Source organism: Vombatus ursinus, unplaced genomic scaffold, assembly GCF_900497805.2.
Source record: "Vombatus ursinus unplaced genomic scaffold, bare-nosed wombat genome assembly UNPS02014863.1, whole genome shotgun sequence".
NCBI lineage: Eukaryota > Metazoa > Chordata > Mammalia > Diprotodontia > Vombatidae > Vombatus > Vombatus ursinus.
This window is the reverse complement of record NW_020954641.1, coordinates 2,861,949-2,879,156: the sequence shown is the minus strand read 5'-3', so window position 1 is coordinate 2,879,156 and position 17,208 is coordinate 2,861,949. Positions and strand designations below refer to the sequence as shown.

At 41.0% G+C, this 17,208-nt stretch overlaps 1 protein-coding gene across 2 annotated transcripts in view; it reads right to left on the bottom strand.

The window, feature by feature from the left end:
• The window catches only part of AFAP1L1 (actin filament associated protein 1 like 1), an 80,101-nt gene that overhangs the window by 18,986 nt on the left and 43,907 nt on the right, over positions 1–17,208 (bottom strand). For both annotated transcript variants that reach the window (XM_027841795.1, XM_027841796.1), the window contains 7 exons: positions 12,485–12,583; positions 10,528–10,739; positions 8,646–8,825; positions 7,269–7,361; positions 4,936–5,029; positions 2,873–3,025; positions 694–905 (listed from right to left, as the gene is read on the bottom strand). In XM_027841795.1, the coding sequence (XP_027697596.1) occupies positions 694–905; positions 2,873–3,025; positions 4,936–5,029; positions 7,269–7,361; positions 8,646–8,825; positions 10,528–10,739; positions 12,485–12,583 (1,043 nt within the window). The remainder of the gene's footprint in view (positions 1–693; positions 906–2,872; positions 3,026–4,935; positions 5,030–7,268; positions 7,362–8,645; positions 8,826–10,527; positions 10,740–12,484; positions 12,584–17,208) is intronic.

The following is a 17,208-nucleotide window of genomic DNA, read 5'->3' as shown; positions in this document are numbered from 1 at the left end:
CGTTCAAGTGATAGGTGAATGAATCTGGGTAGCCCTACCCTTTCTCTAGGCAGGATTTTCTGCCAGGAATTCTAGCTTGGCATTCTACATCCCAAGGTCCTTTCCAGCCCCTTTAGGGGGAGTTCTATGGTCCTTCCTAGCTTTGGCATGCTACGTTCTGATGTTCTAAATACTAAAGTCTGAAGTCCTAACATTCTAAAGTCTCTTTTTGCTCTGACATTCTAGGTTTTATATTTCCAACTGTCTTTTCCCAACATTAATAGCCTGAGTCAGGAATTCTACAGGTACCTGGGGGCACTCAGGACACTCACCTCACCATGTCTTAGCTCATTATGAAGGAGAAGAAAGCATCCTCAAGGGACAGCTAGGTGGCACAGTGGATAAAGCTCTGGCCTTGGAGTAAGGAAGACCTGAGTTCAAATCTGGCCTCAGATATTTGATAGTAGTTGTGTAACCTTGGGCAAGTCACTTAACCCCAATTGTCTCACCAAAAAAAAAAAAAAATTCCAAAAAAAAAAAGCATCCCCAAATTGTAGAGAAATAGAGGCATAAAGAAGGGAAAAGACTAATGGATTGTGTGGCACATAATACATAATAAGTCATATTTATCTCTTAAAACCTTAAAAACCTTAAAAGAATGGCTCTTTCCAAGTCTCTAAACCACTTAGAACATTTCAGGGATTTTACAGTTACCTCCAAAATAGAGACCTCCTGCCGGCCACGGAGAATCCTGAAAGCAAATGGGTGCTTGGGGCCAAAACCTGGCACAACCTCACAGCCCTGAAGGCTGATGGCATTCACATGGGTCCGAAGGTCTGTGTGATCCTTGTGGAAATATAATTTGTTGCCCTTGAGGCGACACCAGCGTTCCCTCCAGCACTGGTTCCCCAAGACGTTTAAGTAACCTGCATTGATGGGAAAGAAGAAACTTTATGATTTCTTAATGATTTACAGTTCAGTCATAGGACCACAGGATCCTAGAATCTCAGGGCTAGGAAAGCCTTCAAGGCATCCCAGCTGGTTGAGAACAAGGAGGAGCTGCATGAGTCCCTGTGATGACACAGGACTACTGCTCCATGACCCTCTCTCTGCTTCTATCAGCAGACAACATGCCCACCAGGACCTGGATCACTGGTGAAAGAAATGAGGAAAAGCTTGGGGGGCAGTAAGACTGGGGTATCACACCCACCTGTGCATGATTTTTTTTTAAATTGAGAATAACCAGGATGGCAAAGAACTAGCACCAACACAGATGTACACTAAGGAATGGCTAAACAAGTTGTGATGCATTAATATAATGGATTATCATTATGTGTTAAGAAATGACAAATAAAAGAATTCAGAGAAGGGTGTAAAGACTTTATGCATAGCTACTGAGTAAAGCAAGCAAAATTTGGAAAAATCTATGTAACAGAAATAACCAAGAGCTCTTCTTCTTGCTTTGAACTTAAAGAACATGGAATGTTAGAGCTGGAAGGGATCATAGAACATGGAATGTCATCAAATCTAGAAGCCCTTTAGCTCAACTTTCATGGTGTCTTCTGTTGAGAAGGGATAGCCAAATAGTATAGACCATGCAACTTCCTACTAGAGTACAGCAAACTCAGGGAAGTTTCCTGAAAGAGGGGAAGGTCACCCAAGGAGAAGTGAAATAAAATGACGCAGTGCTGGCCATCCCAGGGCCTCAGATCCCATACATGGAGCCAAAAAGACTGGGAATTTAGACACGTACTTAGTACTAAGGCATGGATAGGACCTCAGACACAATACTGAGCTCATCCTTAACTCTCTTCTCTTCTTTACCCTAATATATTCAGTCAGTTACTAAGTTTTGGCCTCTATAACTTCTCTTACACCTGTCTTCTCTCTACACACATGGCTGCTACCCCACCCTAGTTCTCAGGTCTTCATTACTCCTGAAAGGACTCATGGCCTCTTAATTGGTCTCTCTTTTTCTAGTCTGTCCCTTTTCCAATTCATCCTCCAGGGCTTCCAAAATAATTTTCATAAGGTACAAGTCTGATCATATCACTCTTCTGCTCACGAACCTTCAGTGGCTCCCCACTGCCTCTAGAATAAAATTAGAATTTCTTTCCCTAACATTGAAGACCCTATGCAGTCTGATTCCTACTTACTTTTCCATCTTTAATTTATATTCTTCTCCTTTACAAATTCTACTTTTTAGCTAAACTGGATGGTTAACTCTTCCTTCAACTTAGCTCTCCATCTCCTATCTGTGCATTCCCAAAGGCTGCCCTCTAACCTAGAATGCACTCTTCCCCTCACCACCTCTCAGAAACCTTGTTTTCCATCATGGCTCAGTGCAGATGCCCCTTCCTCCATGAAACTCCCTGATTCCCCAACTTGTTAGCACTTTCTTCCTTCTCAGTTTTCTTTATATTATACTTATTTGTGTATATGTTGCATCCTCCGAGAAGAATGCAAGCTCCTCAAGGGCAGGGTTTGTTTCACAGAGATAAAGATGGAATAGCCCTTAAATCTAGTCCAACTGCCTTCTTTTATAGGTGAGGAAACTGAGGCCCAGAGATGTTAAGTGATTTGCCCAAAGTCACACAGGTAGTAAATGGCAGAATCACTTCCAGGTGACCCTCCAAACTCACTGCTTGTTCCACTGTATCACGCTGCTTCCTATTTTTGCCTTTTTATCACCCCCATTGCCTTGCATACAACAATGCCTTAATAAATGTTTACTAAACTGAACTGAGATATCCTGCACTGTATAGGAGACAAGACAATTCAAGCCCTCTCTAGCAGGTTAGACTAAATGTCTACTATAACCCCTTTGTCTTCAGGAGTCAGCAGCACTGTCTGGCTCATGGTGTAGCAATACCCTATAGACTCCTATACCAACCACAGCATGGGACCCCTTCTTCTGCTGGAGACATCTGTGCATCTTCGGTCTGTGACTTCTTCTTGGAGAAGCTAATGATGCGGTTGATCTTCCGGCCAGCGGCGCGGCTGACAGAGCCCTTCAGCTCTGCCAGGCTGCTCTTCTTGCCTCTCCCTATCACAGAAACAGAGGGATGAGTAGAGTGGAGAAGGCTGTTCTCAGAATTCCAGAGCCTCACCCTTATCCTGCTTATTATCCTTCCTGATTCTGGGAATTGAGAATAGATTTGGAATAGAGGGTCTCTGAAGTCCTTTTTGTTTCTAAAATTCAGTAACTAACTTGGTTTGTAATCTCAGATAAGTCACTTAAGCTCTCTTGGCTTCAGTTTTCTTACCTAATAATAATAATAACATTTACACAGCATTACTTCAAGGTTTTCCAAGCATTTTACACAAGCTTTACATAAATTAATACTTACAACACCACCATAAGGTAGGTACTATGATTATCCCCATTTTACAGCTGAGGAAGCTGAGGTTGTGAGAGGTTGAACTAGTAAGTATTTAAGGTAGAATTCACATTCAGGCCTTTCTGACTTCAAGTCTGGCACTCTATCCCCATTCTGTTACCTAACTGCCATATATAATAATAACAACAATAGTAGCTGACATTTATAAAGTGCTTATTGTTGTGTGCCAGGCACTGTGCTGAGCATTTTACGTTTTTATTTCATTTGATCCTCACAGCAACCCTGGGAGGTGGGTGCTACTATTATCTGGATTTTACAGATGAGGAAACTGAGGTAAATAATAACAAGACTGCCACGTTTAATAAAACCTGTGAGTTTCACAAGATTATTTAAGTAACAAATGCAATCAATAGGAGACAATGCATGTAATATTGCTTTGCTGAATAAAAATTGCTACAGTAAGTTACTATAATTAATTGATACTTCTTAAATTTGAAGGCTCTCCAGGATGTAAAAGGATCAACTTGATGACTTTCTCACATACACATTTCAGTCACAGAATTTCAGAGCTATAAGGGACTTCAGGGGTCACCTTGTTCAACTCTAAGCAAAAGTATGACTCTCACCAACAACATTCCTCCTGTTCAGTAAGAGCCATAGAGCGGGCCCTCACAGTCTAACAGGGGAAATGAGACACATGCAAGAATATCTACAGTACTGGACTCAATGGGGTAAAGGCCATAAAAGACAGAAAAGAAGCATGCTATGGGGGTTAAAAGAAGAGATTACATCTAGTTTGGGGGACATAAGAAAGACATTATGGAGAAAGTACCAGAAAGTTCCCCATTCCCCCCCTCTTCCCCTCCTTTTTTTTTTCCTTAGGCAGTTGGAGTTAAGTGACTTGCCCAGGGTCACACAGCTAGTTAAGTGTCAAATGTTTGGTCTGAGCCCGGATTTGAATTCAGGTCCTCCTGACTTCAGGGCCAGTGTTCCATCCACTGTGCCACCTAGCTGCCCCCCCCTTCCATTTTGTACAGTAGAAAACGGAGGCCTAGACAGCTAAGTGGCTTGTCCAACGTGGCCCAGCTAGGAGGGATTCAAGCTCAGGTCCTTTGACTCAGTCACTACTGGAGCAACCATGCCACAGGTACTTGATGGGAGGAGCCTGCAGACCCTCTCCTGGGACTGCATTCTGGGGTCCCACAGCCCCCACTTAGCTTCAAGGGAACTCTTAGAGAAGAGTTATTCTAGGACACACAAGCATGTATAGCGTTCTGCTCTATCAACAACTACACTTGTATACAGTGTGTGGCTGCTTAAAACTTTCCTGTGAATAGGCAGCTCCAACAACACACACCTACCCACGCACACACCCCACACACACTAAGAGGCATGACCACTCCCTGCCCCAAGACACGCACATATCATCACACACATACACACAACCACTTTGCCTCCCCCCCATACATGCACACATACACACACATTAAGAGGCATAATCACTCTCTGCTCCTCCATGCACTCATACACAAACACACACACATCCTCCCATAGGGCTCCTTTGAGGAAGCTCTGGGGATCTACCACCTGTTCAGGGCAGGAGTGAGGCTCTCACCAGAGTCCCCTGGCTCACGGCGACTATTGCTCAAACAGCCTTCTCCTGTGCTGATGCTGTCAGAGTCTGATGTCTGCTTATCTGGGGATAATCTCTGAAAGAAGAGAAAACAGTCAGGACCCATTCTCTCCTCAACTGTGCCACCTTCCGCAAATATATTCACTCACTCATTCATCTACTCCCACACTGAAGTCCTGCTTTCATTGTCATGGTCATATGATGGTCTCACACCCTGTTGGAAGACCCCAAGCTCTCCCAGGAGTTACCAAGGTAGAAAGGCTTTGAGTATGGAGCTTTTGATGGACCGTTGTCTCTATCATCTGAAGAACAATCTAGCTAATAAAGAACAATAATAATTTGCAGTTTTATAGTGCTTGAAAGGTCCACAAAGTACTTTTCTCATAATGGTCCTATGAAGTAGGTAGGCAACTATTAATTCTCTTTTAAGGAGGAAGAAACTGAGGCTCAGAGAGGGAGGAAATGATTTTTCCTTGCAGCTCAATGCTATTGCCAAAAGGTTAGCCACTAGGGGGTGTGTGCATACATATACACGCACACACATAAATACATACAAACACAATACAGCAGTTCATGAAGATTTACATGGAAATGAGATCATACTTTTCTGCTTGGCCCCAGAGGGAAGAATTAAGAGCAATGAACAGAAGTTATAGAGGAAGATAAAGATGTTATCAAAAACAAACAAAAAAACACCTTACTAATAGAGTGGTCCAAAAAAAGAATAGGCTGCCTAGAGGCAGCTAGGTGATGAGGCAGATAGATTGCTGGGCCTGGGGTCCTGAGTTCAAATATGGTCTCAGACACTAGCAGTGTGTCCCCAGGCAAGTCACTTACCTCAATTTGCCTCAGTTTCCTCAACTATAAAATAGATAATAGTAACACCTACATTGCAGAGTTGTTATGAGGATCAAATGAGGTAATAGTTATTAAAAAAAAAAAAAACACTTGGCACAAGGCCTGACACATGGGACGTGCTTAATAAATGTATATTTCCTTTCCTTCCTTTGGAGATAGTGGGTTCTCGATCACTAGAGGTCTTCAAGCATAGGCTGGGTGACTATCTAATATTAAGGATGTTGTAAAAGGGATTTGCATTTAGGTGCATGTTGGACAAAATGATTTCTGAAGTTCCTTCCAACTCTGAGATTCTGTGAAAACCACCAGGTCTTTTTCATAAGAACTGTTATCTAGCAATATCTACCTCATGCTGTAGATGTAACTGATTTATTTTCAAACTCAAATGTAGGCCTTTATATTTTATCCTCATTACATTTCATCTATTAGCTCTAGCACATCTTCCCTGCTTTTACATGTCCTTTTGGATCCTAATTGTGTTACCCAGTACATTCTCTATCCCTCTCTCCACCTCCTCATTTCCACAGGAGCAAATTCAATTCATCAAGTCTTATGAGCTCTTGTCAGTGCAATGAGAAGACTAATCAAGAAGAATGCCACCCACCTTCTGACAGAAAGGGGATGAACTATATAAGCAGAAGGAGACCCATTTTTGGAAATGGCCAATGGGAGAATTTGTTTGCCTTGACTATGTATATTTGTTACAGGCTTTTTTTTTCCTCTCCTGGGGTAGACTGGGGTGGGAGAGAGATAAAATAAATGTTAATTAGTTTTTTTTTAAAAAGTTAATAACAAGAAGAAAAAATAAACCCATTTCATCCTTTCAGGCCCAACTCCAGCATCACCACTGTGAAATCTCTTTTGATCTTTTCCTCCACTGAATTTTCATAGTTTGTTGTATCTTTCTTATGCTCCTTATACCATTATACCTTGTATTAGAGGCATTTGTATTCATGCCTTCTTCACCACTACTAGTTTATGAGCTCCATAAGAAAGCAAGGCAATCTGCTATGGAAACTCACAAACAAATAAGGAAATAAATATACATACACATATATACATGGTATTAAATTCAGAATAAAAATTAAATTTAACAATAAATCAAGGCAGCATATCCTAGTGAAATAAGCAGTAGATTTGGAGTCAAGGGTCCTGGATCTGATCCCTGGATCTGCTACTTACTACTTTTGTGAGTGCAGACACATTATTTAGCCTTTATTGCCTTTGATGTTTTCATCTGTAAAAATAGGTCATTGGAATAGTTGATTTCTTAGGGCCCTTTTTCAGTTCAAAATCTGATGATACTGCATCTTTGTATCCCCTTCGGAATAAACAGTGATTTGCACATTTTGAGCAGCTGGCAAATATTTGATAGATGAATCAATGAATAAAGTCACTCTTGTTTCAAGCGATGAGCTTCCTTAGAGGGCTGGGGGACACTCAGAAAGAGACTCTACCTTGTCTAGGTCTAGTTTGCACTGTAAAACTGGGGACTTGGGCTCCTCTGTTCCATCTGCTCCACCACTAGACTTGCTCACCTCTTTGATAACCTATGAAAAGGACCAGAATAAGCATGAAACATTCTCATCTTTTCAAAAAATAAATGTAGAGGGAAGGGATAGAGAGAAAGATGCCCCAACTGGAAGGATTTTGGGTGATACTGGTACTCTTTGCAAGGAGCCTTGTGAAACAGAGATGCTTTAATATAATCATCTCTTACATGCATATACAGTTTAAAAGAGCTTTCACACATATTGTCTCATTTGATTTTTACAATACCAAGGCAGGCAGGGCAGGAATTATCATCTCATTTTCATAAAGGAAGAAACTGGAGCTCAGAGATTGGCTCAGGGTCTCACAGTTAGTTTTAGTGGTAATTTAGGAACTAGAAGCCAAGTCTCACCTGCCTCCCACTTTGGGAGTCTTCCTAGTGCCCCAATGCTAGTCTCAGGGAAATATAGAACTTCAGAACTGAGAGGGACCTCAGAACTCATCTAATACAACCTCTTCATTTCACCAAGGAGGAAACTGAGGCCCAAGAAGAAGAACTGTCTTGCCCAGTTACATTAATTCTAGGCTTAAAATCACAGGATATCAGAGCTGGAAGCAACGTTATAGATCATCCAACTCAGCTCCCTTTTATTCCTAGGACAAAAAGAGTAAAGAGAAGAAACCAAATATCCAGTGAACAGATGACCACAGAAAGCCTGAAAGAGATGTAGGTCTAAGTTGCAGTGTTTTAATAGGACCATAAGAGGAGGGAGAGCCACAGACACCCCCTTCTGGGGTCCTAGGGAGATATTGACAGTGTGGTAGAGTGAAAGGGTCCTTGAACAGAAATCAGGATACTGGGATTTCAGTCCTGGCTTTGCTGTTAGCTAGTTATGTGAACTCAGGCAAGTCAATTTGCCTCCTTGGCTTTCTCTGTAAAATGAGGAGCTTTGATTAGATAATCTCTCAGTTCCCTTCTAGTTTCAAAATTCTGTGTTCTAAGGTCCCCCTCCAGATTTGATATTCTATGCTCTAAAGAACCTTGCTGCTGACATTTTATGTTCTAAGATTCCTTCACACTCTAACATTTTACCAGATGTTCAGAACTGTCCCAGATTCCTAACACTCCCAGATAATTCCTCTCTCTTCCCCCAGTAAGGATCACGAAATGAGCTGAGTTGTATATAATGGCTGTGTGGATCAGGCTAATTCCTGCCCTGGGTCTGATTGCCAATTCAGAACCTGGGAAATCCAAACATGCTTGAGAGATACGCAGTCTCCCCCCACCCCCCCACCTTAGGGAATTGAGGCAGCTTGGCCTGAGAAAAGACTAGTGTTCCTACCTTCAGCCACTCTTCAGCCTGTTCCTTGCTCTGTACAGCCAGAACCAGGGCCTCTGTGCCACCCAGAGAGAAGCGTAGCTCATGCTTCTTGCGACGTCCATCCCTGGGCACATAAATGACATTACAGACGCCCAAGGCCAGCTTCAGATGGGGCTGGTGGTCCTTGGAGTTTTTGTAACACTGGAGAGAGGGAGAGAGAAAGAGAGTGAGAGAGAGAGAAGGAGGGGGAAGAGGTAGACAGTGAGGGAGAGAGAGAGAGAGAGCGAGGGTGGGGGGAAAGAAAAAGAGAAAGGAGAGAGAATGGGAGAAAAGTAAAGGGAAGGAGAAAAGAAGAAAGACAGAGGTATAGCACACTTTCAGGGTCTTTGTCATATCTTACAGTGACAGAAAGAGCAGGTTCACTTCACACTGGCTCCCCAGTAGCTACAGAGAGAGAGATTGTAACCAGGAGCCCAAGCATAGCTCAGGACTCTAGGGACACCCCTCACCCTCATCCTAACCCCCCAGGAACTAATGTGCACTTGGTAGCTAATTTGTCCAATCTAGCTCAATCCAATCCAGGCAGGATCATCACACATAGGAACACTTGTCCTACTGACCTTAGATACGGACCCATTACCTCTTTCCTTCGTACCACATATAGCTTAACAATATTAACTGATACCATGAAAATCTAACATTTGGACAAAGATAACATTCAGATTATAAACAGTTAAATTCCTATTTGTACATAGTTTTAAAAAGTGCCCCCTTTTCTGCTCTCTCTCTATGCTATGGGAGACATAGCTATGTTGCTATGGAAACAGAAGAGGGGATACCCAGAACTGAGGGCCATTTTGTATTTTTATTTGCTTTATCAGCTGCCAGAGCGAAAGAATGGATCATCTAATAGCCAGCCTTTCAGTGATGAACCTTTCCACAGTTAGCTGAGCTAGTCCTTGGATAAGACACGCACAGTGCATTGCCAAGGCCATTTCTAATAGCTTTTGAGCTTGGAAGGACCTGCCAGAGCTTGCCTTCCACTTGCATAACCTTGGAAAACCCAGAATCTTATCTATGCCACAGTGAGGCATGAGGAACAAAAGGGAAATTATTGTAAATAAAAATATTTATAGTTCCATGAATTAGATCTTCCTTATATGCCTCATCAATGTAGGAAGAGAACCTGGATTCTTGAAGGATATCATAGTATCCTCACAGGCTTTATCTACTGGGAAGAATTTGAGGATGAGCCCAGTGATGGACTATGTGGGACTTAGTTTACTAACAGAATAGAGAAGAGGCTCATCACCTAAGGTCTGGCCATCAGGGAACGATTTTATTATTTTAACTAAAGCAGAGGTTCTTAGGTCTTGTTTTGTGTCATGGACCTCTTGTGGCAGTCTGGTGAAGTCTCTGGATCCCCTTCTCAGAATGTCTTTGAATGAATAAAGTAAAATATGTAGGATTACCAAAGAAACCAAAGGTACTGAAATGCAGTTATCAAAATATTGGGAAAAAAAATTCAGACCACAAGTTGAGCTCTGAGCTAAAGCAACTCAAAGGTGACAATGTATAATGGTAAAGATAATATTAAATCCAATGAGATGGATCTTTAGAAGTATAGCAATTACAAGGATTTTCACTTTGATGGCACTTTACAGTGACAAAGCACTTACCACAAATGTCTTACGAGGTAAGACAAGTGTTACTATCCCTATTTTACAGGGAGGGAAAATGTCTCTTATATGGTCACATGAAGTGTAAGAGCAGAGATTCCATGATTAGCATTCTTTGTTCATGTGCATGTGCATGCATGTGTGGCTGACACAAGCTGTACATACATACATGTAAGCACACATATCACCTATACACACATACATGCAAAATCACTCTATCTCACCAACAGCTGGTTGTCTCTGATAAGAGTCAGTTGCTTGGCCCACTGGCCAAAGCGCTTTTTCCGTAGTAGGAAGGCACAGATTCTGCAGTCTTTCACCAGGTGCATGGAGGCTTCCTCTGAGGGCCACTGGTGGGTTAACTGCTGCCCTTTTCCATCCTCTTCTTCATCATCATAGGATTCATAAGAGCTGCTCATAGCATCTGAGTCATTATCTGGATGAAGCAAAGGAAAGTTCCAAGTTACTCTTGGGATCACCTCAGACCAGGGAAGCACCTGGCTCTTCTACTTTAATTCAATTCAATAAACATTTATTAAGTGCCTGCTATGTGCCAGGCACTGTGCAAACACCAGGGACAGAAATTAGAAAAAGAGAAACAGATCCTGCTCTCAAGGGATCAAAGGTACAGGACTAGGGCTGCTGGCCAGAATGTGGAGGTTTGGATCAAGAGATGCTGGGTCTAGAATCATAAACATAGAATTACAGAATTGGAAGGGACCTTAAAACAAAGACTACGATAACAACAACAACAATAATATAATCAATAGTGCAAGTATCATTTCCATTTTACTGATGATAAAACTAAGGCTTAGGTTTTGAAATAGAAATGTCAGAGCTGAACAAAGAATATTGCATATGGAAGCTAGAAAGGACATCACAACATAGAATGTTAAATCTAGAAGAAACCTTACATATCATTCAGTCCCACCTACTTGGCCATCTTGGCTGGAGAATATTCCTTCAGCGAGAGGGACTAATCTGTCTATTATCAGTCCACATTCAGTCTCATTTCTTTCACTTTATATGACTGAGGATTAAGATTTATTAAGCTCCTACTATGTACAAGGCACTGTGCTTAGCATAGTGAATAAGATATAGTCATTATCCTATAAAGTTCTCAGCTTTGCAGTGAAGAGAGGCATTCTGAAAAATGCTATATAGACAGAGTGTGATAAGTGCGTAGGAAAGACTGAAACTCCATATCCAATTGGTTGCCTAGACCTGTCGATTTCACCTATGCAACATTTCTCAAATATATTCCCTTCTCTCCTTTGATACTGTTACCACCCTGGCTCTTATCTCCTGGTACCTGAACTACTGTGATAGCCTGTTGGCGCGTCTGCCTGTCACAAAACTCCTCACTCCAGTCCATCCTTCATTTAGTCACCAAAGTGAGTTTCCTGAAGTTGTGGGTCCAACCATGTCATGCCCCCCACTAAGTAAACTCTGCTGAATCTCTATCACCTTTGAATCGAACACAAAATTCTCTCTTTGATGTTCAAAGCTCTTTAGAACCTAGGCCCCTACCTTTCCAGTCTTCTTACAGCTTACACCTCTCCCCACACCCTCCATATACTTCCTCTTTGGTCCAGTGATGCTCATTCCTCAAACAAAACACTTTATCTCTTGGGTCTGAGCATTTTCTCTGGCTATCTCCAGTGCCTGGAACACTCTCCCTCCTCGTCTCTGCCTACTGGCTTCCCTAGTTATCTTCTAGTACCAGCTAAAATTCTACCCTTTACAGGAAGACTTTCCCAATTCCTCTTAATTCTTAGTGCCTTTCCAGCATTAATTAGTTCCTATTTATTTTCTACACACCTTGTTTGTACACAGTCATTGCATGTTGTCTCCTCTCTCAGAGTGTGAGTTCCTTGAGGGCATGGACTATCTTTAGTCTGTCTTTCTATCCCCACCATTTACCACAGTGCCTGGCACATAGTAGGATCTTAATAAATGCTTACTGAGTGACTGACTTTAAGCTAGAGGGACCGGGGAAGACTTTCTGGAGCTGGACCTAGAGCTGGGCTCTAAACAGAGTAGGTGCTTAATCAGTGACTTTTCTATTTTATTGAATAGGCCTCTTGCAGTTATGGAGATTATACATCACAAATGAGGTTATGGGAGTGAAGATCTTCACATTCTAAGTGACTGAAGGACTTTTAATACACTAGCACTTACAAGAATTCTTCTGCTCCCCATTAATTCTGGTCACGGGGTAGCTACTGTCTGCATCCTCATAGTAACCATCCTCAATGGAGTTGGGTGGGCTCGAACCATCTGCAGGAAAGGCAAAAACAATATAATATAGGAGGCATACAAGAAGATCTGTTACCATCTCTCATTCTCAGGAATACAGATGGGGGTGGCTTGGAAAAAACAATTTTCTCTTTGAACTCAATCTCAAAGTCCTTCAATCTCAAAAAACTCCTCATTTGGGGGAAGAACCTCAGTATTCTCTCTTCTGACACAGCAAAAAATTCTGTAAGCATTTCTCACCTCTTGTAAGAATGAATAGTGTGGAAAAGGAGGCAAAAAAATCCCTTAATATTAGAAGTAAAAAACACCTTAGAATACAGAATGCAAGAACTAGCAGGTACCTTAAAATAGAACACAAAACATCAAACCACAAAATATGTTAGAACATAGAACACAGAATATCAGAGCTAGAAGGCACTTTTGAACATAGAATGGTGAAGTTAGAGGGTACATAGAACATAGCACATAGAACATAAGAGCTGGAAGTCACCTTAGAAAAAGAACACAGAATGTTAGGCATGGAAGACTCCTCAGAACATAGTACACAGAATTTCAGTGTTGAAGATACATTAGAAGATAAGGCATTTGAGCTAGAAATGACTTAAATTAAGCAGAATTCTCCTGATTCCCAGTGCAATATTCTTTCCATCATGCCATCCTTTCATTTGATCTATTAAAGAAAAAATATTAATACTACAGTCATCCCTTCCACATCGCAGGATTAGAAGCATGGCACCCCTGCAATCTAGAAAATCTGAGTAAAATTTTTTGGCCTTCCCTTCATACCAGAGAAGTCTTCCAGGTTCACTGATTGTTATATAATGCATTTCCAAAGTTTCTAAAAAAGTTTTCTAAACTTTTTTTGTGTCATCTGCTGGCCTTTCCATGTCTTCTGTGGCTTCCACAAAACTCCCTCAAAATTCCCATTTAATTTCTTATGCCAACTCACAATATATCAAAACTGTGATGGGGAAAGTCACTAGGTAGAAGAGATAACTGTACACTCTGCATTTTGCTACAAGTCTGTCAGAAATGTTTTAAAAATTTATTTAACTTTCTAAAAAGAAGAATTTTTAGCTTAGAAAGAGAAATGTCCAAACTAGCATAGTCACCTCAGATTTCCCCCATCGCTTTTCACAGGACATCTCTCTACCCCAAGACAATTTGTAGCATAAATTTTTTTTAAAATATATGAATCTTGAACAAAAAAAAAGTTCAAAATATGTTAAAATACAATTTTGAGTTAACATTCTAGAATATCAGTCGTTTAATCTTCTATTAAACAACTACGATAATCAGTTAGATTACTATGGCTAGACCATAGGCTTCTCTAGGACTGATAGAGGCTCCTCCTTGTGATCAGTTATCATTCTTTCTGAATGGAAAGGGTCATAGGATCAATCATTTGAAGGGGAGGAGTGCAAAGATCTTAACTAGACAAGAGGTTTTCTGTTCTAATTTTGGTTATCACACTTAATCCATTTCCCCAAGACCTTAGTTTTTTGTTTTTTGTTTTGTTTTGTTTTTGTTCGTTTGTTTTTGTAATTGACACACTTTCTTCAAGGAAGACGTTCAGAGAGCATTTTAGGCAGGAAAATGTTCACTTCTTAGTACTTTCATATGAATCAAAAAGGGAAAATTTTTTTAAAAATATGCTTCTAAAGATCCTTGTGAAGTCAGCAGGTATACTATTACTTTATAGATGAGGATCAAAGGATTATATAGGGAAGCAATAATAATACTAAAACCTAGCATTCATATAGGGCTTTAAGGTTTGTAAAATGCTTCACAAATATTATCTTATTTGATCCTTATAAAAACCCTGGAAAATAGATCCTATTTATCCCCACTTTACAGGTAAGGAAACTGAGGCAGACAGAGGTTAAATGACTTGCCCAGGATCACACAACTAACAAGTGACTGAGGCAGGATTTGAACATAATAATGACTCTTGACTCCATATCCAGCCCTTTAGACACTATGCCATAGCCTAACATTGTGGCTATGTAGAATGATTTGCCCAAAGTTACTAAGTAGTGTCAGAGACGGACCTAGAACTCAAGTCCCATGACTTCAAATCCATGGTTCTCTCTACCATGTCGTACTTCCAGTTGTAGAAAGAAGCAAAAGCTTGTTATGAAGCCAGCACCGTTCCTTCCTCTGTTATGACTCAGAGTCCTTAAATCCAAGGACATTAGCTCTGCTGAGAAGCTAAGCAAAGATTTAGTTTGGCCACTGACAGTGTTAGAGAGAGAAGTGTGGGAGGTGGGTACTGTAGGGAGAAAGAGAGGGAATGGATTTCGTCCAATCCCTGTTCTGAGAGGAGACCTCTGGACACCTGGCAATTCTATCCAGAGGCAGTATCTGACAGGAAGGATACTGTATGACGTAACTAGGGCCTTCCACCCTGGAAAAGGTTCCACTATCTCTCTTCCTGAGTCAATCCCCTCTTGGGCCCTATGGCTCTCCCACTCCCAGGGATGTTATGAGCCTGGCCTCCCTGCTTCCTCAGTGGAAGGACAGTTCTAGTATGTTCTTCAAACCAAAGAATTGTAATTGTTTAAGGTTACTGATGATGTCAACTGATTATGACCCCTTCCTTTCCTCCCCTGACACCAATCCTTGAGACAAAGTGGAGCTAGCGTTGCTCTATTCGATTTGAATCCCTTTGAACTTGCACCTACTTAAAGGAACTCATCATGTTAGTTCAGGAAGAAACCTGAAGTCATCCAACCCGGTCCTCTCCCCTTTAAGAGATGAAGAAACTGAGACCCAGGGAGGGGAAGGAACTGTCCCTAGGCTACACACTGAGTAAATAGATGAATCAATATTCAGAAGTAGGTTTCTTGATTCCGATTTCAGTGAACCATTTTTAAAATTGTTTTTATTTTTATTATTACTACTACAAATACATTTACAACAAATGAAAATTAAAACAATTGAACCAAACATGGAATTAACCTCCAACCAAATCTCTCAAACTTGAACCTTTTATATCTTAATTAACTTAATTAAATAACTAAATTGTACAATTTTAGCAACATTAAACTAAACAAAAAAATGAATGTCCTCTGCATCTTCCTATAACTCCATCTGTATACTTAGAAAACTGAGGGTTTTTTTTTGTTTTTTTGTTTTTGTTTTTTTCCCTCAGAGTTGTAGTCAATGTCTTTGCTAGTTCTTCTAGTTCTGCTGACCTTTTTCCTTATCATATGTTTTCCCACATTTCTTGGAATTCTTTATATTTTTCATTTTTATGATACCATAATACTATTACACTAATTAACCACAATTTAATCAGCCTTCCTCTAATCATTGAACATACTGTTATAACCCATGGCCCACCACACTGAACTCTAGGCTGACATGGACTAATTTTCATGGTAGGGGCTATGCCCCAAATCACTCCCTCTTTGACTAGTAGTGACTGAACCTAGAGTCGGATTTGGAAAACCTTAGACTGTGGATAGAAAACAGCTAGTGAATAGTTTTTGATAGGTATGCTACCTACGCTACAAGCATCCAAGCTAACGAAATATATGCTGAGTAAAGGACTGCCCTATATAAAATGTAAAACCCCTTCTTGATCTACAAATCCAACCTTGCATTCAAAGGTTTACAGGTTGGGTGCCCATAGGGGCTCTCAGGGTTCTTAGGGTAACCCTGTGGAAAGCTATATCACTACTATAGCTCTTGAGCCTCCAATGGTATGCTTTCTATTAACAGTTAGCTAGTAGATTTAATTAACTCCTGGTAGAAGTACTTACTAAGATGTTATAGTTAAGAACAGTAATTAAAAACATTTGCCCCATAACTTTGGGGCACAGTCTCTCATAAATAACATCCATAGGAAGATGAAGCTCAAACCTAGACTGCAGTGGTAGTGAACCACACCTGTAGGGAACATGAGTGACAAAGGGACAATTCACAACTGGTAATGAAAGTTTTCTGTCCTTTTGTGGAGCCCTGATGTATCTCCCCTTAGGCATAGTTCTCTGTCCATTCTGTATCAGCTCCTTTCTTGAATTCATAGTCAGTGCCTCTGACAGAGAAACTGGCTCCTTAGGGTGACTATCACTTGAATCTATGTCTGTTATTTGCCCTTAGTGCATCTCACTACTCCCGGCTAGATGCACTATTTCCTACTGGCCCAGCTTGCCCAATGAGGGGAAGAGGAAAACAGAAGAGAGAAATTTTTAAAGTCCCTTAGTTCCCACACACCTCCCTGTCCCTCAGTCCATAATGATTCCCTCTCAGGGGCCTGGTTTTTCCTCCACTTCAAGGCTCCAATTCCTGAACTGACAAATTCTGAACTAGAATTTTTCCATTCACAGACCTAGTATGACTTCCCATGATCACTGTTCTCAAATCTAGGCCTGAGGGGCATGACTGATTCTCTCAGCCAATCACATTGCTTTCTCTCTTGACCAAACAAGGAATTTGAGCCTAAGAAAGTGATCAGAGCTTAAATGAATCTTGTTTGTATGTTACAGCCTAATGATGTTTGATTACAATGTTACGGAGTTTTAAGAAAATTCCTTCACTTACTATTTTGGGGTTACTTTCTGAGCCCACTGAGTGACTGATTCTGTGACTCAGAGGGACACTGGTACTTGATAAAGATATCAGGACATAAGACATCCATG